The sequence below is a fragment of the Scleropages formosus genome, chromosome 20, assembly GCF_900964775.1.
Source record: "Scleropages formosus chromosome 20, fSclFor1.1, whole genome shotgun sequence".
Classification (NCBI taxonomy): Eukaryota; Metazoa; Chordata; class Actinopteri; order Osteoglossiformes; family Osteoglossidae; genus Scleropages; species Scleropages formosus.
This window is the reverse complement of record NC_041825.1, coordinates 11,481,521-11,508,851: the sequence shown is the minus strand read 5'-3', so window position 1 is coordinate 11,508,851 and position 27,331 is coordinate 11,481,521. Positions and strand designations below refer to the sequence as shown.

The window sequence follows — 27,331 nt, the reverse complement described above, 5'->3', positions numbered from 1 at the left end:
GTGAGGTGATGGAGAGAGACTGAAATGAAGATGGCATATATACAGGTAAGTCTGGATTGACATAACGCTGTCTTGCAATCTGGATGCTCAGGAGAAACACATTCAGGTGCACATTTCAGATGTGTTATTTTTCTTTTGTTCAGTCCCTTCGTGCACACACCGATTCTACTTTGAATTGCACTGTCTGTGAATTGCTTCTGCATTTTTAACGTATATGTATTTGGTGCACAGTAATGAAATAATTATTTTTAAATTATCACATATTTGTAATTATGTTTTCATGAGAACCGGGTGAAGATTGAACCAGTTTTTTGTTTTTTTTTCTTTTTTACGGAAAATTAACAAATGGACGCTACCACTACCACTAATAATTATTTTAATGACAGTTCAAGTTCATTCATACTGTTCCTTCCTTTTACAACTATTCTTTCACTGTATGTTGCACATGTCTAATTTATTTACAGATAAAACAAAGTAATAGACTAAATAAACCTGCCCGTGCTTAAGCAATTGCATGGTTTCTGTTTTTCCACTAGATTGTCCAACAGGTTGTATTACTGTAACAGTGTTTTATAACAGTGACAGTTCAAACTGTACAAAGGTATTGTGGTCACACTTGGTCATCTGCTATTTGAACAGAAATACAGAAGAAGATGTGAGGGTTTCAAAAGAATGTTTATTTGCTTTTTGCTGTAGATGTGGACACTGATGTTCAGTATCCTTGCTGTCAGGGAAGGGGATCTGTGAGGTATCTGTGACAGGCGTCTTCCTGCCTCTGGCCTTCGTCCCTCAGGCCTTTCTGAGCATCACAACGATAGGGAGTGGGAGTGGCAATGCAAGAGTCGCTGTTGCCATGGTTACAGCCACTGCTAATTGCAAAGACAGGGCAGAGGGGCAGCGGCTGGGAGGAGCCTGTCTGGGTAGAGAAGGCGCACACACACACACACACACACACACACACACACACACACACACACACACGACTGTCAGCTGTAGATAAACAACACTGCCACTGAACAGCCCTGCCTGTGGTCCTCAAGACAACATGAAAATTTAAGAAATGACTTCTAGTGTTTTACTGAACATTGAGGTGGTTTACTTTCAGAGTAGAAGTTTTTTATATGAACATATTATTATTATTATTATTATTATTATTATTATTATTATTATGGGAATATCAGGCAGTTTACGTAAAGGGTAAAAATGCTCCATGATGAGTTCTTGTGCTATAAGGTCTTTCCTTTGAAATACTCTGTGCACCTAAGGTGTACATTGCCCTGTGACAAAATCACACATTGCGATTTTTGAAACAAGGTCAATAGATTTCTTTCCAAAAATGGCACAACCAAAACGTGTAACTGAACACACATTTACGTGCTTAGAGAAATTTTTATTGTAGTCAGCATTGCATTTGTTCCTGTTTAATCAAAATAGGTCGAATGAAAGTAATTCTGTGTTTTTTTTTTTTTTTTTTTTGTTTAAACTAAACTGTCCCTTTTCCTTTTGCTTCTTTCCCATCTTTTATTCCAAACTGGCGTCTTCTCATCTGTGGCTCTGAAAAAGGACAGTTGGAACCCATCAATGAGGTAAGAAGAAGAATGTATCAGCCAACAAACTCCTGCCAAGATAATTTCCATTCTTAAACACACCTGGTCACAGAGAAAACTGTCCAGATTTCCTGCACAGAAACAGCTACATTCTGCTGTTCTCTGTGGGTTTGTGCATTTTCAGTAATGTACCACCTATTGCGAGGTAGCCTTCAAGTGTTGGCTTTTTGAAAGAAATGATAACTTTCAAACGGAGATGTTTATAATGCAGTGTTTTATGATTGTGACAGTGATTTATTTACATAGTGATATATGCAACACATCTGAGAGACCTTTAAATGCCCAATTGATTTTACATATTTATTTTTTAGATAATTGTTTCAACATAGTATCAAAAGTTGTCATATACATGCTCCTGTTACAGGAGTACATATATGAGACTATTGGTTTTACATTTAGAATTCCTGCTAAAACATAATAAATTACATGAAAATTTTTTTGTAAAAGCTTTACTGGCAAATAGTTGTGCTCTTTATTTTGAGCCTCCTGCGGTGTTTGTGGAACGCATCTTTCTTGGAGATTTCAAAGTTTAAGCGAATTAGTGGAAGAGCACCCATCTGGGGAAAAAAAAATTTGAGAAACCATTAGAAAATCTGTATTCGATTTTCAGATTTATTTCTAGCTTTTGACCTCCAGAGATTTGTCTCTCGGTGTATTCTATTAATTCGCTTGCTGTAGATGATCTTGAAAACAACAATCCAAAAGAATGGTTTTTAATAGTCATATGGTACCAACTCTACTGGGGACACCGGGGACAGATGCAAGTCTCAACGATAGACCGAAGTCCCCCACAGAGGCTTCAGTAATCACTGCACTGTTTGCCCCTTAGTCATGACTACATTGGTACTGACTGCCGTAGCTTCACGGGTACATTACGGGACAACCTATTGTTCTTACTTTCTTCCTATGGAACTGCTTTGCATGGATGCAAGTCTCCATCGGACGCATGTGTAGCAAGTCCGCTGAAGACATCCCATGGAGAGATCGTAATCCCAGTCTCCCCTGCCGATCGAAGCAAGCGTAACTACAAGTACATTGGCGGCAAGGTCTCTTAGTGGGGCCTAGAGGAATGCTAAAGTATAGTGTATTGGCATTTTTGTGGATTCGTAAACCATTTCAAATTTTTCTATATATTTGACTGTTAAAATCACCGGTACTTTAAAATAAAATTCGTGATGTAGCTCTTTTACGGATCGTATTGTCTGAAAAACCGATTTAGAGATATATTTTTGTTACGCAAGAAGAACCCGACTTTATGCTAGCTAGGATGTTAGTTAAAATTCAAATGTATGCATATAATGACCAAATGTCTAATGATCCGAATATTATTTAGCAAGAGTGTGGTCCAGGAGAAACCCTATTTCACGCCGATGTATATTCTAAACAAATTGTGGAAGTGACAATAAAGCCGACTTTGACTTTGATCATTTAATACAAAGTCCTTCGATAAAAGGTCAAAATGTCAAAACACGGTAGAAGTACGTGGTATATCGGAAAACATCTGTACGTAGTTTCATAAATATTTCACTTTTTCCAACCTTTTTCATTCTTACTTTTTTCCCCATTTTTATGGCAGTTTGTGATGTCGTGCTGCATATTGAATTGCCAGCATGTTGAAGTGTGCTGTCAGCAAACTACACTTAACAGTCCCCGGCCCTCCGATGAAGATGTCCGATACCACTGTCTTCATCCCTTCGGCTGTATCTCTGCACGGTGTGGAACGCATCCTTATCTTACGGCAAATTCTGTATTTAGCACATCATTCAGTTCCCCTAAACATCATATCACCGCTGTTGCAGATAAACCTAGAGAAGGTTACAGAATAAAACATCAAGTCTCCGGAGTCTCAGCGTGATTTCTTTACACTGAAAAATAGTATGATCAATGCAAAAACTGAACTTCCCTCCCGTGGTGAACTGAGTTTATTAAGTGAATGTCTGAGAGATACTGATTACATAGTAAAAGTATATTGCATATTATTAATATTGCATATTAAAAGCAGGAGCAAGTAAATGTTTGAGTGCATTGGGCCTCGCTGCGTGGGCTGGTTCAGGAGGCACAGTATGTTTGTTCAGGTTACGCTGGCTTCAGGAAGTAGGCAATTTGTCCTGTTTACTACATGTCACGCTAGGGGAGGTTTGTCGGAACAGGAAGGCATGAATATTTCAAAGTGTATTTTTTTCCGTAAACGCATAAAAGTAACCTTTGTGAAAACAAGTTTTTTTGCTTTGAGCAGGAAATCAGCCAGATCCCGTTGTGTTTTTAACTCTAAATTCTTTATATTTACTTGATACAGTGCCTGACATCTTGAGCACTAAAAATAAAGATGGGGTCATTGGAAGTCAAGGAACAATTTGATTAGCTGTTCAATACTATTTCTGAAGGTTTAGCCAGGGACCTGGATTCTTCGCAGAGATGCTTCAGTAGAGCGTCAGTCCTATAAGGGGGGCATGGGGCATTGTGGGTAGGTAGCACTGGTGCCTTTAGATATGAATTTGAATACGGCTAATTGGTGGCTCCAAATTGCCACCACCATGTGTCAGTATGTGTGAGTAAATGAATGCGTGTATGCAATGGGCTGGTGTCGTGTGTATAACCTCAGTGTACCTAGCCTTGTGCCTTTTCCTTCAGAAACGGGCTCCAGACTATGTTGGTCCTTCATTGGAAAAGCGTTTTTTGTTTAATAACTGATGGATAAATTATGGATTTAATCCTCTTTTCGACATCATGCGTTATGGCCCAGCAGAACCGTGACAACACAACTGCAGCACATCTAAGACGTGGAAAGGAGATTTTCTCATGAAAAAAAATCTCTTTCTGTCTTTCAATACTGCAGAACCTTCTCTCTGGTCTTATCTTTTAGGGTCTCCTTTCCAGACTGTCCAACCTCCTCCTGTGTCGCTGGACGTGCCAGTCTTGTTGGCAGTCCTGCTGGGAGTGCAGCTGCTGTCAGCCCAATGAGGAGGAGGTGGAGATCCTGGGACCTTTCCCTGCCCAGACCCCTTCCTGGTTGTGAGTGTCCTTTCCACATACTCTACAATCAGATGTATAATTACTTATTATTTACACTTTGTGCTTGCACTTAGGTGTAATGCATTAATACACCAGTCCTTTTTATAGCCCCATTCCCATTATTGACATTGAACCTTAATGAGTTCTCTGCATCTTCCTAAGATTGTTCCCTACCTATACTATGTTCACAACTAATCACGCTCCTTGATGCTTTATTGCCGAATCGCAGCACGTCACAGCGGATTACGTGGAACTTGAATTTGCGTTTGCCTCTCCAGTATTGTCAGCTCACACAGAAACGACTAGCGGTACCCTTCTGACCCAGTGCCAGAGAGCTGCCTGCTGCATTACTTTGTTAATGGGTGCATGGGCTACCCACAGGAAGCCTTTCACAGTTTATGGGCTGTGATGACATGGATAACATCTGGACTGCCTGACTTGCATGTAGGCAATGGCCAGATGCAGCTTTCCTTTGCTCCTGGCAGGGAGGTTGGGAGATGGGGGGTATGTGAGTCACAGGGGCCGCAGGCAGAAAGCACTGAGCAGACACAGCTCCCAGTGAGTCATTATGTCGATAGCAAAGTCACCGTGGCTTACAGAGCGGCATGGGGGCGGGTGGAGGTATGACACTTTCTGCACGATTACCTAGTTTGCCCTGCAACTATGCACCGCAAGCTAAGATCTAGAATGTAAAACAAAAGTCTGCCTTTGTGCCGTGAGAACATTTTAGAAATCTGTTGCACATTTGTCTAAAATTTTGTTTCATAACTACTTCTAATTTGTGCTGCAAATATTCCTTGCATTTAATGAATATACTTTTCAGTTTAAGCTTTCTGGTTCAGTGTCAATGATTACAATCTTAAACTGTCTGATTCTCTCCTTGGGATATCAGCTGTTACCACTCCAGGCTCATTCTGTTGCGTTGAGGGGGCGGGGGTTTGTCTCATACCAAACAGGACCAGCTGTCCTGCTGCTCTTAAAGATCACATAAAGTGGGTGGAAGAAATATTGGAAACACCATATACAGTAATAGTGTTAGAGTTAAAGCTATTAAATCACTATTAGAAATGCAGCTATACAGGTAAATCGTTAAAGGTCAATTCCAGCATGTGGTAGCTGAAGCAGGTCTGATACTGAACATTTAAACGTGTAAATTTCTAAAGCACCGAGAGAGATTACGGAGTTAGAAATTTCGGGAGCATCTGTGTCACAGTAAATTATTTAGTACAGCAGCTACTTAGAGAAGAACTTCATTCTGAGTACAACTTTAGCGCCGCTATCTTTCTATTTCCAGTGAAGACACACACACACACACACACACACACACACACACACACACACACACACACACACACACACACACATCTATACTGAGATCTTTTAGCTTGATACGTCCCTGAGCCTGAAAACAAGCTGCCTCTTATATTGGGCTTAACTCTTTTCAAAAAGCCAGCTGGTCTTCATTATCTGGACAATTGGCATGTCCAGCCCATAATCTGGAGAGTTGGCATGTTTGACCAAGCTGCATAACAGGAATTCAACTACTGTCGTCTGACATAGAATGAAGGCAACGCAGTGTTTACCCTCGCTGCAAAGTACAGATTTTAACAGAACGCATAGATAGAATGAAGAATCAGGTAAGAGGAATTACTGTAGTTTAATTTGAGTAGACAGAAGTCTTGCTTAGGAGACACCACTTGTTTTCTGCAAAAATCAGTCAAAAGAGAAATCTCAGTTTTTCAGACACCCAATTTCCATTAATTTCAGTAAAAAAAAATTAAACTGTGTTCCTAGTCAGGTGGCGCGGTGGGTTGGACCACAGTCCTGCTTTCTGGTGGGTGTGGGGTTTGAGTCCCGCTTGGGGTCCCTTGTAACGGACCGGCGTCCCGTCCTGGGTGTGTCCCCTCCCCCTCTGGCCTTACGCCCTTTGTTACCGGGTAGGCTCCGGTTCCCCGCGACCCCGTATGGGACAGGCAGTTCTGAAAATGTGTGTGTGTGTGTTCCTAGTCTTAAGCTTCTTTGTCCAAGTCACACAATTTTTGATTGTACTTTGTTTTGTCTGTTGTGTATGTTTTCATGTCAGTGACTTTCCACATGCTTGATCGATCACTCCGAAAATGATTTGTCTGGTAAATCGTACTTGTTTCCCTGTTAAAATCTCCACAGCACTTCAGATTTCTGCTTGACAGAAATCGATTAAGTGTACAAAAAAAATCAGGGAATTTTAGCTTATATAATGTGACACACAGAGACGCGTTTGGTCTCGGAAATGATCAGACATGAAGCAATAAAGCGTGAACTTACAGCTTTTTATTAGTTCACCCTATGTGGTACAGCCTACTACTGGCCACATTCATTTTATCTAAATAAGAAGAACGGAATGAAAAATGGAAAACTACTATTCCTCTGTGTAAAAATACTTTTTAGGGAAGAAATTATTCATGGTGTTTTCTTTTTCCTGTCAGGGTCAATGATTGCAAAGATGAAAAAGAGACAAATTCTGAAGCAATAGCTTTTGATGCTTCTGCCACACCTCAGAAGAGCTCCCCCAAAAGGCAGTCCTCCAACTGGGAAATGTCTCGCTCCACTTACAGCTTGGCCCGCCAGCTCTCCAGTGAGTCTCTGTCCTGGACTTATGGCTAAAAATGTTTCTGTTTTACCCTTGAGCAAGGTAACCTGTACTTTTCAGCTCTACATGTAAATATTTTCTTTTTTTTTTTTTTTTAACCTTAAGATGCGAATAAGAACAAGGATGTGAATATGGATGGTAGTAGTGTAACTGTTGTGACCAACTGCTCCCAATCTTCTGGCAGGCATGGAGTCTCAGAGACCCAGCTCTCCTCTGGTGGACATCAAGCCCATTGAGTTCTGGGCCATGGGTTCAAGGAAGGAGGCGGTGCAACCTGCCATCCTGCGGAAACCGTACGACAAGTCGGAAGACTACTTCCGCAAGCTGGAGCCCCAGCTGTACTCGGCGGATTCCAGCGGCGATGATGTGGACTCCTTGACGGATGACGAGATTGTGCTGCGCTACCAGCTGGGCATGCTGCACTTCAGCATTCAGTACGACCTTGTGCACAACCACTTGAGTGTGAGAGTAATCGAGGCACGTGACCTACCACCTCCCGTTTCCTGTGACGTTTCCCGCCAAGACATGGCCCACTCCAATCCTTATGTCAAGATAAGCCTGCTGCCTGACAACAAAAACTCCCGGCAAACTGGTGTCAAGAGGAAGACTCAGAACCCCGTCTTTGAGGAGCGTTTCAGTTTTAAGCTGCCCTTCTTGGAAGCACAGCGCCGCACGCTGCTGCTTTCGGTCATTGATTTTGACAAGTTTTCCCGACACTGTGTCATCGGGAAGGTAACTATGCCTCTGGGTGATGTCGACCTGGTCAAGGGTGGCCACTGGTGGAAAGCGCTAGTGCCAAGTTCTCAGGTATGTCTCAAAAACTATTTAGTTTGATAGTGCTTGGATAATGTTGGTTTTGTGGAACATACTTGAGATCCCCAAACTGCACCAGCCGTGACTGCTGATGTCATTGGTGTTTTGCTCTTAGAATGAGGTGGAGCTTGGTGAGCTGCTCCTATCCCTCACCTACCTGCCCAGTGCTGGGAGACTCAACGTCGACATCATCCGAGCCAAGCAACTGCTGCAGACTGACATGTGCCAAGGCTCAGGTACTCTCCATTGTGAAAAACAATAGTCCTTCATTTATGACATACGACTTACGACAACCTGGACTTCCGAAAGCTGTACCATTAACCTTATGACAGTATATTGTTTCTGAGTCCCGGCTTTTCATCTCACTGTATAACTACGACTGCTCAATCTGCTATACGACAACATGAGCTGTCCACGCTGCCACAAGGCACCATATCTCTTACTGACTGTTACCGTGCCTATCAGTGATTATGTCCGATTTTCAAAAACATTGTTTTATTTTCAGAATGTTTCGTGATTGCATTAAAATTGCTTTTTCGCAGTGGTTAGCAAGTGAAACCATCAGTATTCTAGTGGTATAGAAAAGGAAAAAACTAAGGAAATCAGTTAGAAATGAAAATGGAAAATAATAGTGCAACATGAAATACACCTGTAATATTGTCCTGTATTATTCTATATGAGTAATTTATATTTAGTCATTGAGCACACGCTTTTCCTCCAAGGTGACTTAGAATGCTAGATACACTACCTATGTTCAATCACCATACACTAGAGCAACACACACACACTCACAATGAGCAATTTAGCCACCAGTTCACTTGAAACACATCTTTAAACATTTGAATGTGTAATTTTAGTGAATGTATCAAAGTCCTATCATACAACATTGCCTTCATGAATGCTGACTGATTTTACACCCTTATGGTTCCAATAATACCATATAAGGGAATTTTGGACTAAGTTGACTTATGACTGGGTTCCTTCTGACCACCTGTATTAGAAAGTAACAGCTGAAAAGCAAGTAAGCCTGTTTTTTGAAGGAAAAGTCACACCACCACTCACAACTGTCTTACAGTCACTGTGTTTGTTTACACTAGTTTAGCCAGAGGAGATTAGTAAAGTCATTGTCTGTTCTGGATTCACAGATTTTCTCTGCTTTTCTGGCACATGACTATGTGACAAGTGGAGTGATTATGGTAACATTGTCTGGTTTTTATGTTGTTAAATATATTGTTCTATCATTTCTTGGATGGAGAAACAGCACAGACCTTTAATAATGCAAGTCTGAGAATATACAGTATATATATATATATATCCAAGCTAGTTGTTTTGGAATATGACCTGAAGTCTCGATATGGGTCAAAGATGGAGATCTAGTGATCCAGAGCTATGGTTAAGAAAAAGGTTTAGGAAGTTATTCTACAGTTGCATAGTTTGTTTTACTGGTCACAGATGCTTTTATTTATTTATTTGTGCAAGTTATTTGCAATACCACTCCATTTGTTGTTTTACCGTGCTGATTATTAAGTAAACATGCAGTAATACTGTGTGTGCTCATTTATCATTCATAGACAAGACATCGAAAAATATCAAGAACAAACGTTGCCTTTCATAAAACCTCCCTTTAACACATTTTTCTCACTTTGTTTTAAACTCTATTTGTCTAAAAAATTTGTAAAATATTTGTAATAGTAATGTGTTTGTTTTTTGTCTTTCATTTAGATCCTTTTGTCAAGATCCAACTAGTGACAGGGCTGAAGCTGGTGAAGACCAAGAAGACCTCCTGCATGAAGGGAACCATTGACCCTTTTTACAATGAGTCATTCAGCTTCAAGGTCCCTCAAGAAGAGCTCAGTGAAGTCAGCCTGGTGTTTTCAGGTACCTGGCCTCATCGTTGTATTTGCTTGTACATGTTGTGATAACAGCTGCAGCTAAAATCTTTAACGATCATCCCTTGGGAGGATGACCCTGGCCTAAAAATAAGTGAAGCTCCTAATATTTTTGCAAACCACAGAATAACAAAAAACTGTCAGTAGGGACTGATCTTTTAACTCACGTGATGGAATATTAATAAGCTACTTAGAGACCTAAGTTACCGTAGTCCACACGTCTCTGCTATTAAGGCCTTTGTTGCACTGATTGGTTTCACTAATTGCAAGGTCTTTTCCTACAGCTTTCAGACACTTGCTTTGACAGTGATTTGTGTATCTGAGCAGAATATGGTGCGGTGTCCATGTGCTGATCTGCTAAATTACAAAGGGCTGTGCAACGCTCTCCTGTTCTCATGAAGCATACAGAGGCCTTCTGCAGGTGAAGCAGGCTGACTGCTTTCATCCTGAAATAGATTAGCCATTATAGCTCAGAAAAGAACCTCAATGGATCCTATTCCATAATCTGTCATCAAGCTTTTTGGGTTTTCCCAGACCAGCTGCTTACTGCTTTTATTTTGTTAGTCAAGGAGATTTAATTCTGAAGAGAGCACATAATATGGAATGGATATGGCAATGGAAAATGTGAGAGCACCATGGTTATTTTGGTTTATTGCAATAAGTGTTTTACCAAATACTAATTTCTCCCACTATCTGCTGGAGTATGTAATGTGCATTACATGAAAGCAGGATCTCTTCTTTCATGTGATAAAGTAGAACATCGATGCACTGGAATTAAAAAATAGACGAATGTCTACTAATGTCTGTACTAACTATTCCACACCCGGTTTGTTAAGAGGAAGGCTGAAAAAACGTGTGGAAATCACCTTTGGCAATGACTTGCATATCTTCAAATGTTGCTTTTAAAGGGTTTCGTTCCATCAAAATTTTGACTGTTGATCACTGCGCAACGCCTTCTTGCAAATGTGCTAACAGACCCAATGCTCAAGCAACACCCACTGTCCAAGCTGGCCTCCCCTGAATCACATATTCCTCAGGCTGGCCCAGGAACCTAGACAAACTGGTCATTGCATCTGTGGCTGACTCAGGCTGCATTAATAATGCATCCCCTTGACTCCCCACAGGGATGTGCGGTGCACATAGGAAGAGAACTCTGCCAAAAAGAAAATGATTAAGGAAGAAGCGGCCGTTAGCGCAACATATGGGATTCCTCTTTGGAGACCAAACCCATCTCCTCAAATGCCAAGTCCACATGAATAAAGATTAATAATGTTTCAAGCCACTGTACTGTAAAACAAGTAGAGCATTCATTCGAATGATATAGTTTTGATTTTTGAGAAAGAAAGAAATCATTTATGTGATGTGCTATACCATTGCACAAGAGCCCAAAATGGACAGGTAAAAAATGTTACCTTGAAACTAAGAAGCCCAATTTTAAGTAGCAGAAAAGCTCATGCCTCTTGGGAAATAAGATGCTGATTCCGGGCACTGCCAGGTAGATAAATGCCATCCCTCTTATTTTGGGCAGCTACTTTATTGCCTTTTTGCACTCACAACTTGTGTGTTAAGAGGCGATGGGGAAAAAGAAAACATGAAGAATGCTGAGGTTATTTCACGGAGGGAAGTAACATCATTTTTTTCTGAGATCCCTGATTCCTTTGTGGGGATAATTTCCAGTTTTTTTGACTCAGAGTAAATCTGTTCATCTCCTACGCTTGGTCAGGTTATGGTCATGTGGTCTGTCACATTAGGTTCTGTTGGAACACTTAACGGCAGCGAAGTAATTTTTTTTTGTTTAATTGTTCCTTCTGGGTCGTATGATGATGCAGCGCCTGAGTGGTGCGAGAGAATCTGGGTCTGATCCGTGCTGTGTCTGCATGGCTTTCCTCCGGTTGCTCTGGTTTCCTCGCACAGTCCAAAAACATGCAGTTCAGATGACTTGCTCACTCTGAATTGCCCTCAGTGTGTAGAGGGGTGAGTGAATGAGTGAGTGTGTGTCTGGCTACCCTGTGACTGACTGGTATCCCATCCGGGGTGTACCGAAGCTTGCTCCCAATCCTGGATAGGGTGTGGTTCACCGCAACCTTGCTTGAGACAAGTAGTTTTTGAAATTGAATAGACGGATGTTCCCTCTTGAATTTTCATTAAGAAACAAATATTAATAATTAAGGCATTGTGAATAAATCTCTACAAAACCTTAATTAGCAAGAACCTTAAATGTTGATTTTACGGCACTGTATAAATCAAATGAACTGAACTGTAGCAGTGAGGCAGGGTGTGATCATGTATTATACTGAGAGCGTTAGGAAATATTTACAGCTGTAAACATACAACCAGTCATGTGAGCTTTAAGTTAACGTGAGGATTTCCTGTTCTTTTCACCTTGTCCTTTTTTACAGGACAGTGTGCGGAAGGCACTTTACGGTTGTGTCTTTTTCTCTCTGTTCCAGTCTATGGACACAACATGAAGAGCAGCAACGACTTCGTGGGCCGTATCGTGATCGGACGGTTTTCCACAGGACCCCCTGAGGCCAACCACTGGCTGCGGTTGCTGGGGTCGCAGCGCACCCCTGTGGAGCAGTGGCACACCCTGAGGTCACGGGCTGAGTGCGACCGAGTGTCCCTCGCTTCGCTCGAAGTCACATGACGGCCTTGGGAAAGAGGGAGTTTGAGGAGGTGCGGTGATGAGGGCAGCGGGGGTGGGTGGGGGGGGGGGGGGGCAAAAGGTCCCGAGAGGTCATGGGGTGGGGGGCGGGGTGAGGATTTATTTATCACTGCTGGATAATTTCCCCAGAAGCCCATACTATTTGAAACTTTCAGGTGCCTCTTCAGCATCAGCTGACCCTTGGGAAGGAAGGAAACCTCAGGATATGAAGCGGAAGCAGATCCATGAATTCAGCAATTGCTTTATCACGGTCATATTTAGAGTCTCAGGAGTAGCGCGCTACAAATGGCATTACGATCTCGTCGCTTTCTTTGGCTCGGCGGATGTCCACCATATTAGTAGTCTGCAACACAACTCATGAGACCAAAGCAAACCGCATGACGTTGACATTACATTGCCTTTTCTTTCATTTAGCCTTACTAATAAGAAGTCTTCAAAGTCATTAGGACCCAGAACTATCGATCGTTGCATCGTTTTCGTACTGGAAGTGAAGTCTTTCTGTGTTTTTAAGTGGGAAGTGTAAATGGACCTACGAGCCTTTTTGTTGGGTCTTTACAGGAGATTGCGGTCCTGGTTCAAGTGGTTATTGACCAGGGAAAAGTAAGAGACGTTCAGAGACGGCTCGTGTGTGAGTCGAAAGCTCCCGCCGCTGTGTTTTCAGGACACTGGAAGTGGCTGCGTGCAGCACACAGTGTGTGTGTGTGTGTGTGTGTGTTTGTCTTCTCCTCGCTGTGCTTCACTGCAACGGCGCATCGCTGCAAACATCTGTGCTACTTGTTCATTGTTTCACCAACACCGGGTTGTACTTTGTAGCGATTACTTCTGTCCAATCTTGTCGATAACGTTGAAAATATTGTGTCGTGACCTACAGCAGAAGACTCGACTGTCACCGTTGTGTTCTGGCAATGTGTTGTGTCAAGACATCTAAATAATTACTAGCTGTTTCCATGAAGAGGACCGAATTTAAAATGTTCAACGCCTGCTTAACGGGCTGCTTCATGCCCTACACTTCAAGGATAGGCTCCAGACCATGGCGACCCTACACTGGATAAGCGACGATTGATAATGAATAAAGTAGCGCAATAATGGGCTTGCGGGTTCTGATCGAAAAAGCCCAGATATTTGTTCAGCTGAGTTTAATTTTATTGATTTTGAAAGGCTAACATCAGTTCAGAACAAAATACAGCTGTGCTCAAATTTAGAGTGATGGAATTGGTTTCGACAAGAATGTTTTTTGTTTTCAATAAACTAGCAAGCGCATCTAGAGAGGTGGACACGGCATGGTATTTTTTGAAAAATGGCTATTGGCATGTACGGAATAAAAATATAAATTATCTACAGATTAAGCAACACCACACAGATTGTACCATCTGTTCAAAATTTGCGATTGGGGACCAGTATGAAAGTTGGGTATTTTTTGAGGTACAAACATTGATTTGTATTTTCAGTGTCGGTCACTCGATGATGTGTATGATGCAGTAGAACAGTTTTGTACCCAGTTGCGCTGTTCAGCCAAGTTCATCTATAACAATTTTTTTTTTTTCACCAAAATTAAGCTTCAGCCCCTCTGATGGAAACGTGATCAATGTTACAGCATGAGGGTATTTAAGAATTCGAGCACCAAATGACCTTCGACTTAAAATCGCTCTGCTAATTTGCATTCCCTCCTATCCTCTCATTGCAAGCTCTAGGATCAGTCATGCGACGGAGTGAAATCCATTATTGTAATGAACATTTTGAAAGTAATCTGTGTTAGTAACTCTGATTGTTTACCTAGAGAATAGCTGTAAATATAGAGGTATATGTATAATAGCATAGCATACATATATTTCGTACTTTGCCAATGAAGTATATATATTGAACAAATTTCTATTAATACTTGGCCTGCAAGAAGTATAAATCTGTGTGTTTTCACTGAAGCTTTCTTGATGAAACCTGGGGAGCTGCGGTGGTTCATTCCCGATTGAAAGCTTCTGCTTTCAGCACATGTGAAGTATTCGAAGATATCGGCAGCAGTCAGAGGACCAACGTGCATGAGTGGGAATCCTGTAGGGAGCGACTGTCATGGGATTCGTCATAAGAATGATTCCCACTCGCTGTAAAGAAGGGCTTTGGAATCTCGGAGGACGAGCTGGAAAAGGTCGGCGGAAGGACTTGGAAGTAGACGGTCCTGTCGCCAGAATGCTGCGGATATGACCCGTTTCACCGAATTATAAGGTGTATCGTGAAGCCGAAATAATCACTGTCGTTGAAATGATACTTCTCTGTTTGTATGTGTTCATGTGTCTGTGACTGCGGCACTCATCACTCAGCATTAATTTATATAACAATGCTTGGCAATAAATTTCTCGTGTCTTTAATGCTTTTTTTTCTGATTCTTTACCTGCAGCAGTGTACATTTTTATTTTCTTCCCAGTTTGGCTATTTAATGCAATTTGCTGAAGCGTAGAAGAAAAATATTACAAATGAGGACTTATATCTGACAATTACTCCCCCCGTTTTCTCCTGCTGTTTTCATAGTTACGATACTTACAGTACTGGTTTGCATTTTCTCGTGGAGGTTTTTTCAGAGAAGAGGAACAGAAAACTGAAAAGAAATCTCCATAAAATGTGGATTATATCGCAACACAATCCCTCGTAATTTCACAGTGATCTTTCTCTGAAATAGGTGCCGTGGTCAGACTATCCCTTTATAAAAAATGCACAATGATTTTCTATCAAGTGTTCGAATAAACAATAAAAATGACGGAGAAAACGGTTAAGTAGGGTCTTTGACAGTGACCATAAAGGCTTTGATTTTACGTGTTTGCAGTAAAACTCTTGGGCCATGTTTACACCGCAATGATACAACGTATGAGACATTCTGTTGGTTTCTGTTAAATGAACTCTATTGAACGAGCACATATTATCCCCGTTCCTCTTTTATCACCGTCGGTGTTATAGAATTGTGTTGTACAAATTAGCGGTTACAACCTCGCATTAGAAAGAGCTCAATGACTTTGACAGATGTCACAGCAGCTCTTACACATTCCACCTTCGAATGTTTTAATCCTGTGCTGTTAATTGTAACTCATCTAAGTACAGTTTTCATCCACAGTGAAAATGGTTAAGGCACAGTTTCTCTTGCTCTTGCTAAAGGTCAAGGAATGACAATGACTCCTAGGATTTTATGAGGAAAGACTGACGTGATGGAAGGGTATGATGAAAATTTCAGATTTTTATTTGAAAGTGGCCACAGTGAGAAGAGAAATTCCTTAAGGAAACTCAGTTGTACTGTACATTCACTGAGTAATTCCTTCAAGTCTTGAGTTGTGCTCCCTAGGAGCCAATTAGAGAGCACAGCCGCTGCGGAAACACACCGTGGATCAGTGGACAGTAACGCTGCAGAATGTGGAGAGTGTGTTACCCCATCCCAATGACCATTTCCCGGGATGACAAAGCGTAGCTATGGCAGAAAGTGCCACGCAATGGTCACGGTGCAGCAGTGACTGGACTGGGCGTTTATTATGACTTAATCACACCCAGATTCCAAACTCATTGACAAAGGAGTTCCCTGTAAGATGGCAACACCGAAGTTACAAAAGCAGCAATAGAAAAACAACACAGGAATTGTTCTGCTTTGCCTGACTGAAGATTGAAAGTGGTTTAGTACATGAACATACACTGACTGAACGTTTTTATTGCGCTTTTAAATCTGTCCAGCTTTAGATTAAAAATGTAAAATCATTGTCGGATCTACGAGCAAAGAAAAAACTTGGCATTTCATCCCAATAGGGTATGAGTACCATCAATATCATCATCATCATGTAGACAGTTTACTTAAAAAAATGAAGTAAATCCTTGAAATTTGCCTCATGAATAAAAATACACCAACAGCTCAATGTACTTGATAACCAATAAAGATTCAGTTTTCTGCACAGAAGACGACTTGAACAAATCTTTGCCCAGAAAAGAACAAAAATGCACTTTCGAAATAGAAAACTAAGCATTACTTTAAATTTGTTCTTCAGCTTCTCTAATTATTTATTATTGTCTTAAATATGTAAAAAAAATGCTGTTTTTAGTGATACTTATTCAATCAATATGTGAAATATTTCACATTGTTGACCTTTTTTGACATAGAGAAAACATCTCAGTATATTTCTGTAAGCCTTAATTAGACCAAAAAGTGCACTTTGTACTAAATTAATCACTGCGGAGGAAACACAAAAAAACAGAAAAGTCATCAGGGTAAATTATATATATATATATAGTTCACATAGTTAGACACTAGGTGTGACAGATTACACTTTTCTCAGCAGACAGTTCTTAACTATTTTTAGGAAGTAAACTGATGCTGATCAACCGCTGTAGGACAACAATGGGATCCATTGTTTGGATCCTCATCTGTAACATTAAAACCCTCTCAAGGCCCAGAGTCCACCAATAAATCACAGTCCTACTCTACACAGGGACAAGATGGGAGTCCTGGAAAACACACACACACATTTTCAGAACCGCTTGTCCCATATGGGGTCGCGGGGGAACCGGAGCCTACCCGGCAACACAGGGCGTAAGGCCGGAGGGGGAGGGGACACACCCAGGACGGGACGCCAGTCCGTCGCAAGGCACCCCAAGCGGGACTCGAACCGCAGACCCACCAGACAGCAGGACTGTGGTCTAACCCACTGCGCCACCGCACCCCCTCCTGGAAAACATTATGTTCTAAATACTGTTATCCATTTCAGCAGGAAGTTCCACAACACTAATGCTTTCAGACTCTCATGCCGTCCTTGATACCGTAGATTTACCATAAGTAGACCGGAATCCTGGGTTGGTCAGTCTGGAATTGTGCTTAAATGGATTTCTTTTTATCAAATTAATTGTTTTTAGAGAACTGCATTTTACTCCATCAACACCTGTATTAGATATGGATTTCCACAGTACTACAGATTGGAGCAGTTACTATTTCACATGAGCATAGCTCATAAAGAGACACAAAATCATTTTCATTGTTCGTTCCTACGCTCATGATATCAATTGACACGTCAGTATGAATCGATGACGGTGCACAACAGCAAACTAGTTTCTTAAGACAAAAAAGAAAAAGATTTATCTACTCCTGTATGAGAATTTTGAATCCATTTTATTTCTTGCTTTTCTCCCTACTGTCGATTTTAAAATTGAATCATTTTTGTTGGTACTAGTACACCTTGTTTTATGCCCCCCTGTGCTTATGTTAAGTGTGGCAATCTGTAAGGAAGAACGCGAAAGAAAAATAAACAGAACTGAAATGAAGGGGACCAAACTGAATTTAGCCCTTGGTGTGCCCAACTGCAGGGTGAGGCGGCGTAGCGGGTTTGGCCGGGGCCTGCTCTGTGGTGGGTATGAGGGTCGAATCCTGCTTGGGGTGCCTTGCGGCGCACTGGCATCCTATCTGGGGTGTGTCTCCCCCCCCCAGCCTTGTGCCTTGTTAGGCTCCGGTTCGCCGCGGCCCCGCTTGAGACACACAGTTGTAGACATTGTGTGCCTGAATGAAGAAAATCTTTGCTGGACAGTCTAAAGTGGGATCCATGGAGCCTCCCAGAAGTGCCCTGCTGATGGTGAGTCACCAGTGGCTGCAGACAGGCAAGGAAATGTTTACATTCCTTCATTTTACAGACTCTTTTGTCCAAAGTGACTTCCAATGAACTCTATGTAGTGTTATCAGCTCACACACCTTATTAACGAAGGTGACTTACACTGCTAGATATACTACTTACAATGGGTCACTCATCAGTGGAACACATTCTCTCTGTCACTCACATAGTACGGGGGACCCTGAACAGCATGTCTTTGGAGTGTGAGAGGAAACCAGAGCGTGCGGAGGAAACCCATGCAGACTGGACTGAGCGCGGATTGAACCCACGTCCTCTCGCACCACCCCGGCACTGTGAGACAGCAGCGCTATGGCAGGATGAATGACGAATGCCAGTGTGCGGACCATGCAGCCTAAGAGACCCTCTTACACCAGTATTGTCCTTCCACCGCCGTTGAGCTGCTGCTCAGCTCCGCAAGGAAACCTCAGTTGTAAAGTTTTCATTTGTCCATCTCCCACTGTGCGCTTTGGTTGTTTTCACCGCAGTTGAATTGCTCCCGTTTGTGCATCAGGCTGTCCGCAGTCCAAGTACACAGAAGCAGTTATTTAAAAGCACACCAGCACCGAAGCCACTCTCAGGGAACGAAGGTGCCTACTGTTTCTGGCGAAGGGCTAATATAACTCTGGAAGCATGGGTGTTAGCAATCCTTCACCTGAAATATGGAAACCCCTCCTTTTCTTGTCATCACCTATCAGATCAGCCCCTTAGTCAGTGTAAGAGGACCTCTTCACTGCACTACTGATTATCGCAGGCTCCTGTTGCCTGGCAACGAGGTGATGTCATAGCATGGGGCTCCAGAGAAGCAGAACAGGAGGGATCAGGCAAAGAGCAGGGGCCGGGGACAGAGGTTAGACCCGGGCTGTTTCTCATTAAAGGACGGCTAAGCAAACATACCTTACTCTCAACCCTAGTAACTCCTTGCACCTGGTACCTGAGCGGGACATTTTAAACTAATTTATACACCGAGACAAAATTCTCCAAAAATAGGGACATATTCATATAAAATACATAATAGACTTCCTTAACTTAACTATATGTACCTTGAAAAAGAGGCAAAGGGATATGTATACAAGTGCATAATGCAGCAGCTGTTCAGTTTTATCCTATGAAACTTAAGCCAAGTTCTTATGTGATCAGGTAGAAGAGAAACTTTGCAACCACACTGAAGGCAAGTTGTCTGGTCCAGCTGATTCCTACGCTCTTATTCAAAAAGTCCGTTTTTTTCTCTAATTAAGAGAAAAATCTTAAAAAAGATTCACAAATGTTCACAGCAAGCGAAGAAATGACGGAGGCAATATGTACGAAGAGTAAACATTGCTGCGCTTGGTGGCAGGGCGACACCTTGTGGCAACGGCGGGAACTACTGCAAGCGCGTGCACCGCTATCAATCCGGTTTTTTTTTCCTGTTTCTTGGGTCCCGTCAGGTGCCTGATTAGGTTTCTTTGGCTTTCCTATTACATCTATTCATATTTAGAAGCTAAAAATGTTTAAAACTGGCACAGAAATGCACTCGTGAAAGCCGTGTATATAATGTTCTATTTATTTATTTAGTTTACTGGTTCTGACAACAAAATGCGAAAACCCAATTTTTTTTATTTTCGAGGTAAACAGACTTAAATTCATAAGTCAGCGGAAGTTAGAGTTTAAACCAACGCACATTTCTTCAAGAAATTCTTGGCAAACATAATTTAAAACACACTTTTAATCTTGTTAATAAGCATAAAGACATAAGAAATTATATCGAGATTTTTAAAAATTAGCCATAATTAATAACGGTTCAATCAAATAATTGAGAATTTAATTAAAACTGAACGTGTCATAGTAGCCTACCACTGTAGCGAAACCGTATTCTTTACCCACAGAATTTCACGAATTTGTCATAAGAACAAGCGATCAGTAGAGGCGATAAAATTTCGTAACTACAACCTAGATGTACAACACTTTTTTATAAAGGAAGTGGAGTCTATTTCTGGCTCTTACTTCCTGTGACGTAAACAAACTGCAGAACTACAAATCCCAAGACGCAGCACACTCGCGTTGAACGCCTAGCGGATAATAGAGATTAATCTGTCAGTGAGGGACGCGGAGAGAGCGGAGCGGGAGCCCGGGTGGGACGCGTTGCGCCTCTCACTTGGTATCATAACGTCGGTGCCAGGCTGATCGGTGAACATGGCAGAAGGCGACAACAAAAGCGCGAACTTGCTGGTATGTAGCGCATCCGCATCTTGATCTTCTGCCCCTCGCCGCGCCCGCGTGCCAAGCAGGCTTGAAATCATTAATTCTTCCTTCCTTCTTCCTTCCTTCCTTCCTTCCGTCCGCTCGGGCGGGGGAGGGTGAGGACCGCTAGCTCCGAGCTTCACCGAGCTGGTGAACGTAGACGCGCTGACGACGTGTGTAAATAAACCTCCTGTATGTATGTATGCTAATAATGCCATGGTAATCGCTCCGTGTTCACCTGTAGCCTGCACGCGCGACCTAAACGCTTTGCATTAAGTGTCGATCATATTGTACACTAAAGGGCCGAGTGCGTGGTGCCTCCTTGTCCTTCCCGCGCTGGGCGGGGACGCTCCGTGCCGCTGACAGCTTCACACGTGCGGCGCGCGTGAAGCGGCCGCCTGGGGGCCCTGTGTGCTGGACCCGCATCTGACGCGTGCAGAGTTTTACGTCATCGGTCTCCGCACCCTACTCCCTTCGTCTGGCTACCGAGTGTGAGCACCGTTTACCCTCGTTTACCACGCTTTACTCTGGGGGAGAGCGGTCAGTCGTTGAATTTTTCTTTTTATTTTTTATAAAGTGTCCAGGCCCTCGAAATTTCTCTCAAAGTCATTGCACCACCTGTTCCTTTGTCTTTTGTACGATTTCTTCTACCTTGGCCCCCTTGACATGGCAAATTGTGAAGGATCCTGGGGGGAAAAAAGCAAATGAAAGAAAATGTGGGTTATGGATGGATAACTCTTAATATAACATATCTATCATAAAACCATATCTGTTTAGTCTGTGCAGTCTTTTAAAGCATCTGAAATGTCACACGATGTAAAACACGGGTGCTTCCTGGTGACATCTCCATTAATTCGTTTAGCTCATGCTCTTGTCCAACGCCACTTACAATTATTTACCCACTTATACAGCTGGGTAATTTTCCTGGAGCAATTTAGGGTAAGTACCAAGCTCAAGGGTCCAAAGGCGGAATCGGAACGAGCTTTATTGCCAAGTATGTTCACACATACAGGGAATTTGTCTTGGTGGCAGAAACTTCCACAGCACAGACAGAATCACAGTGACAAGACACAGATGAGAAGATAGAATATGTGAATAAAGGATTAAAAAAAAAAATAAAGTACACAATATACAAAAAAGGCACTGTACATTATATGTATGTACAGGTGTGTTCTATACAAGTGCAAGGGAATGTGAGTGAGATGTATGATGCGATAAATAGATATAATTATAAATAGCATTGTGTATTGCACTGGTTTACTCTAGGGGGGATTTAGCTGTTCATGAGGTAAATGGCCTGAGGAAAGGCAGCAGCTCCAACTACTACACCACTGTCTGTAGGTCCAGTACTACACAGCCGAGCTCATATTTTATCCACTTATTTAGCTGACACTCTTACCCAAGGCAGATAACAAATATACATGCTTATGCTGCAGGAACGTTTCACAGCGCGCGCCATGCTGAAATTGGAACCTGCAGCCTTTAGCTTGTATGGTTGCCATTGATTTGGCTGACACCTTGCTCCAAGGTAACTCTCAGTGTAAGAAAATCACTTTCCTGTGGTTTTGCCCTTGTGCATCAGGGTGTTCATGAGGCCTGGTTTTTTTTTTTTTTTTTTTTATTTAAATATGTTTTTAGATAAGGCTATGATGAGGCCACATATGTCTTGCAGAGAGGCGCCTCAAACTGAAGTCGGTGAAATCTGCAAATCGTTTGCGTGAAAACTTGCATTCCCTGGGCTCCATGCGTTCAAACTGTACTGCGGTGCATTTTAAAGAGATGCCTCTTCGGTCAGGGGTTTGTTAATGCTGAAGTTGAGCCTGCCTGTCTGCAATGGTGATTAGTAATTTTTAAATGGCTATGAAGTGTTTCCTTCTTTAATGTGATTCCACCCCCCCCTTTTTTTAAAAAAAAAAAAAAAAAAAAAAAAAATCTCTATTTCCTTCCCTCAGGCTCAGGAGATTTCCCAGCTGGAGGAGCAGCTGCAGGGGTGGGGGGAGGTGATCCTGGCTGCGGACCAGGTGCTGCGCTGGGAGAAACCCTGGTTTCCCGGTGCCTTGATAGGAGCCGTCACCGTACTGTTCACGTGAGCACGGTGCATCGCCCGCCACCTGTTACCGTGGATGTGCCGCATCGGTGGCTGTCCTAATCCTGAGTGCTGCACTGAGCCAGTAGCTCCAGTTTTGTTTCCATCACAAGAACACTGCCGTACATGAAAAATTCATGCATATGTAAATGTCTTCCCTGAAGGTGATGTTATGGTAATTGTATAGTTTGTATGCATCTGAAGAGACTCCCCCCCCACAGGTTACAAACAGTCAAGTTATGATATATTTTTTGGGGGGGGGGGATTTCCTTGCTGACCCATTTTCTAAAGGGAGAGAATGTGGAACCACGCGGTCAAGGTAGTAAGGGGCACCCTTCAAAACCGGACCCTTTCCTTGCCGCAATTCGCCTCACTTTCAGCGTGAGCAGCGCATGCCTGGTGTTTCTAGTGTTGGTGGTTCTATCTGAATAGCATCAGAAAGAAGTTTCTTGTTACCATGGCGACCAAATTGGAGATTATAAACAAAGCTGAAAGTGGCGAGAATGCAAAGAACCTTGCACTCTGTGCACGAGTCAGCCAACAGTTAGGACTGGATAGGAATTTGTAACGACAACTTTTATTTTCATCGATTTTTATACTAGTTTTAATTTGAATGCAGCTTGAAATTGACTTAAAATGACAGTTTAAAAAAAAAAAAAAGTACTATAGTAATACCCCCAGTTAAGGTTTTTATAGAACTAAACTCATGAGTAAATTGTGGGGTGTCCGTATTAATAAGCCTTATTGTGACTTTAATTACAAACAGAACAAACTACAGGCAGACTTGTGGTTTCCATAAGCTGAGAAGTTTGCGTAACAGAAATGCAGAGTGAAAATATCAAAATGCTTTTTGAAATGAAATACACCAATATTAGTGATTTAAGGTCACCCTTACACATGTGCAGCAATTCATTGAAGATTTTTTTTTTTTTAATGCAAAGTGACTTGCCTTATTCTTTTCAGAAGTGGCAGTACAAGACGTGTGTCCGACTAGTGACGCCTCTCCCGTTGCAGGATGGTGTATTACCTGGACCCTTCGGTGCTTACTGGAGTCTCCTGCAGTGTGATGGCCCTGTGTCTCGCTGATTACCTAGTGCCAATCCTTGCTCCGAAGATCTTTGGATCCAGCAAGTGGTGCGTCTTGGAAGGGAATGGGTTTAAAAATAATATTCAAATGTAGACTTATTGCACCTGGTAATGTAGTGGCTGGTGTTGCTGCCTTTGAATCCAAAGGTCATGGGTTCAAAACCCACCTCAAGCTGCAGTACCCTCGAGCAAGGTGTTGCCCTATATTGCACAAATAAAATTACCCAGCTGTATAAATGGATAAATAAGTCAGTTGATTTAGAGAAAAGTTTCAGCTAAATGTATTTTGTGATGTCACTTTTATAACACATTTGTCTGCAAGGATGAAATTTTTATCCACTCTGCTGACTGTGATGGCGATCGGTGCCCCAGGATTCATTAGGAGCTGTGTACGTGTAAAAGGTGTATTTACTCCTTTTGTTACCGTTCACTCCTGTAAGTCGAAGATGACTTCTGTGCTGTTAGTCCTTTCGGAAACAGTCATTTCGTTGCTCATTATTCCTGCTTTCACTGGGTGCGGCAGTTCTGGCACTTGCCCTAGATACACGCTGATGTGATTAACTATGGGCCCCAGAGATTTTTATATTAGATTTCACGCTTCATATTAATAGCTGCGTGCATTGCCCCATATGTCGTGGCTTTGAAATGTTGAAATAAAGTCTATCTTGTGTGTTATACAAGCGTGTTTTTAGACGACCTTATTAATGAATTGGTTTAGTAGCACCAGTAGCGTAACCCGTTCCCTTGGCTGTGGGCAAAAACAGCTCTGCACCAAAATTGAAATGTTTGGTAAGGGTTATTATGAGGGATTTGTGTCATGCAGTGAAATGTCGGGGTTCCCGGGGATAAAGGATCATTGAAGTTGTCTGTTTTGCGGGAGGGTATGACTCTATAAGGGACTCTATTCATCTCGCTCTCGCTGCTGTTCTCCCCGCAGGACCACGGAGCAGCAGCAGCGCTTCCACGAGATCTGCGGGAACCTCGTGAAGCTCCAGCGTCGCATGGTCGGCTGGTGGAAACGCATCTTCGCCCTGAAGGAAGAAAAACCGAAAGTGGTACTTTGCAGCTGGCCTCAAAAGGGGAATGTTTCACTCAAGAACCTTTTTGCCTCAACAGTGAATGATTAAATTAAAGTACTATTTACATTAGTATTTTAAATTAAATCCGAGAGCTATTATTGTACAATGGAAGAAAACTGCATCAAACTACCATGGATAATGTTTTGAAATAACTGAATGGTTTTTTTTTTACACATTCGATATTGTTCAAAATGTTGCACCGATCTGCACGTCTTGCACAGAATGATACAATTGTCATTACAACAGGCTAGAAGGGAAGTACTTATTTTTTTCCTTCACTTGTAATTACTAGTGTTTTACTTCAAACCTTGATATTTAAGACTTTTTCAGTAAACCTTTAAGTTTACCATATTACATAAAAGCCATTGCAGCCCATTTTTCTTAAACTTTTCCCTAACGTAACTTATTTGCTATTTTAAGATGTTTTACAGCTTCGAATAGTTAGCACATTGTAAACATGCTCATGCAGAACTTCCATTTCATTCCTGTTTCCTCTGCAGTACTTCTTGTCTGTGATCAGCTGTCTGGTGGTGATGGCCTGGGTTGGTCAGCAGATCCATAACCTCTTCCTGACCTACTTGATTGGTGAGTAGACAGAGGATGTTGCATAAATGTCTATCATTGTATTTTTTTCAATAACTAACAAAATACTGGAGTGTGAATTTCAAATGGAAATGATTTCCATTGATACAGCTGCAAGTATCGCTTTGACTGTGATTTCGAACCATTGCTGAATTCTGCAGGCCATTAATGAAGGGGAAAAATGAGCATTCTAGGTTTGCTTCTGTGGATTTGTTTGAGAGCTGTCGTAATTACACCTCCCTCGCAGCTGTGATTATGGGGCCACAGCTGAGGGCAATAAAGGAGGACCGTTTCAGTCCATATATACTATAAACTGCTCCCGTTGCTCCTTGAGTTATTAGACTTGTGATTAGATGATATTTGTTTTGAAAATTTTTTTTAAAGAAAAATCAAATTTGTCAGTTAAATGTAAGATATCAAAGCCTTCTTGCTACTTAGTTTGTATGAAAGTAAAATAGTGTAGCTGTTCATATACTGTTGCTCTGGTCTGACTGGTTGTGTCCTTACTGACAGGCTGTTTGGTGTTCTGCTCTGGGTATATCTGACTCCTGCTTTTTAAATTCATTTATTCTCTGTTGTAGTGAGCCTGCTTCTCCTCCTTCCTGGCCTGAACCAGCATGGCATGATTACCAAGTATGCTGGCATGGCCAAGAGGGAGATCAACAAGCTACTCAAGCAGAAGGAGAAGAAGAATTAATGAAGCGACCTCTCTGAGGGTGCACAAGGGAGCAGGAAGAACCAGACCGCTTCCTGTTCAGTGTGCACCAGAACCTGACCATTTCAGATTGCCTGGACTTGTGTGGTTTCATTCCCTGCCTTGGAGCGCTCTTAGAATATTCTCATAGAATGAAGCCAACGTTATCCTTGATGTTCCAGTTGTATGCTATATTACTAAAGCCCTACACACCTACTCTTCATAATTCTTACCTTCTGCTGCTTATTAATATTTGATCACTGTAGCAGACAGCCATGGTGTTTTTGGTTGTAGCTTATAAAATGGTAGATATTCACATGTGGATCCAACATACAAAGGGATACACATCACTGGTAATTTATTGCTGACTGGCATCAAAGAAAGGTCTCTGTTTGTTTACGTTTTTACTCATACCGTGATGTTATTGAGGGTGATGGAAAGGCGTGATGCTTTGAAATGACCGATTTTGCTGACATAGTGCACTGAATTCATTTCATAATGGAACACAGTTAAGTTTATGGACATTTAGTGGAAGGAAAACTGAGAGAGATGAAGTAACCCTCTTTGCTGGGGATACGGAAGACTTCTGCTAGGATAAAGTGTTAATACATAAGGGTCCCATTTTGGAAAAGGCTTTTATAGGCAAGATGGGGTGTGCTTCTGTAGTGTTGATGGTATGAATCAATGCTGAAAGCACAGTACAGTGGTAAATACACTGCTGGAGGTCTAAAACTACTATGCACTGGTGATGATCCTGTATAGAAAGACTGGATTTACGAAGAAGCTACATGCTAGACAGTAGTTTGATAAGTGTGGAAACTGGACACATTGAAAAGAAAAAAAAAAAACACTGGATCCTGCCCCTCCCAATTAACACACTGGCCTGTGGAAGCAGTACTTCCTGCTCATCTAACTACTGTCCAATCTCTTTGGTGGAATAATATATAGCTGTCTTCCTGCCTTTCTGTTGAGGTTTGTGTTTAAGGGTTTCCTTTGACAAAACCCAACTTGACTTTTCACATTTACTTTGGCTCCTTTTCATTTATGATTTGTGTAATAAAGATTTAAAGAGCAGTCTGAGTCGGGGGTTTTTTGGTGCATAAATCACAAGGATTAAGTCAGTACTACGTTACTGAAGCGTTGTGATTGGTTCTTGCAACTGAAGATTTATGTCTTTGTTTCAAAGCGGAAGCACGTGTAGCTGGGGCAGTGTTTACATACATAATGTACTTAATGTTTACACTGGAGTGTTTATATTGTGTAAAGCCATACAGCAACAAGCATTCCAGTTGGGAAAAACTAAAGTTGAACTTCCCGACATAAACAAAGCATACGTCACTTAGCACGCTCCCGG

General features: G+C 42.0%; 2 protein-coding genes across 3 annotated transcripts; both read left to right on the top strand.

Moving 5' to 3' along the window:
• Positions 1–30: 30 nt before the first annotated feature.
• On the top strand, positions 31–12,597 carry LOC108926779 (synaptotagmin-17-like). 2 transcript variants are annotated; one of them, XM_018739713.2, is made up of 8 exons: positions 31–45; positions 1,569–1,586; positions 4,471–4,619; positions 7,085–7,233; positions 7,433–8,055; positions 8,177–8,297; positions 9,784–9,939; positions 12,401–12,597. In XM_018739713.2, exons 1-8 carry the CDS (start codon positions 31–33, stop codon positions 12,595–12,597), a joined length of 1,428 nt encoding a protein of 475 aa, XP_018595229.1. The 2 variants fall into 2 exon arrangements, with proteins under 2 accessions (XP_018595229.1, XP_029102864.1); XM_029247031.1 differs by lacking the exon at positions 1,569–1,586.
• A 7,657-nt stretch (positions 12,598–20,254) lies between these two features.
• Positions 20,255–27,051, top strand: LOC108927309 (ADP-ribosylation factor-like protein 6-interacting protein 1). The gene is made up of 6 exons (XM_018740539.1): positions 20,255–20,438; positions 22,403–22,536; positions 23,551–23,670; positions 24,560–24,677; positions 25,202–25,286; positions 25,865–27,051. The coding sequence occupies exons 1-6, from the start codon at positions 20,403–20,405 to the stop codon at positions 25,978–25,980; spliced, it is 609 nt and encodes a 202-aa protein (XP_018596055.1). The 5' UTR covers positions 20,255–20,402; the 3' UTR covers positions 25,981–27,051.
• Positions 27,052–27,331: the final 280 nt, after the last annotated feature.

Bases quoted from the DNA above. Each gene is read 5' to 3' on its own strand.
- LOC108926779 (XM_018739713.2), top strand. The intron at 8,056-8,176 runs GTATGTCTCAAA...TTTTGCTCTTAG, and splicing joins CGCTAGTGCCAAGTTCTCAG to AATGAGGTGGAGCTTGGTGA. The intron at 9,940-12,400 runs GTACCTGGCCTC...TCTCTGTTCCAG, and splicing joins AGTCAGCCTGGTGTTTTCAG to TCTATGGACACAACATGAAG.
- LOC108927309 (XM_018740539.1), top strand. From the start codon at position 20,403: ATGGCAGAAGGCGACAACAAAAGCGCGAACTTGCTG. The intron at 20,439-22,402 runs GTATGTAGCGCA...TCCTTCCCTCAG, and splicing joins ACAAAAGCGCGAACTTGCTG to GCTCAGGAGATTTCCCAGCT. The intron at 24,678-25,201 runs GTACTTTGCAGC...TTTCCTCTGCAG, and splicing joins AGGAAGAAAAACCGAAAGTG to TACTTCTTGTCTGTGATCAG.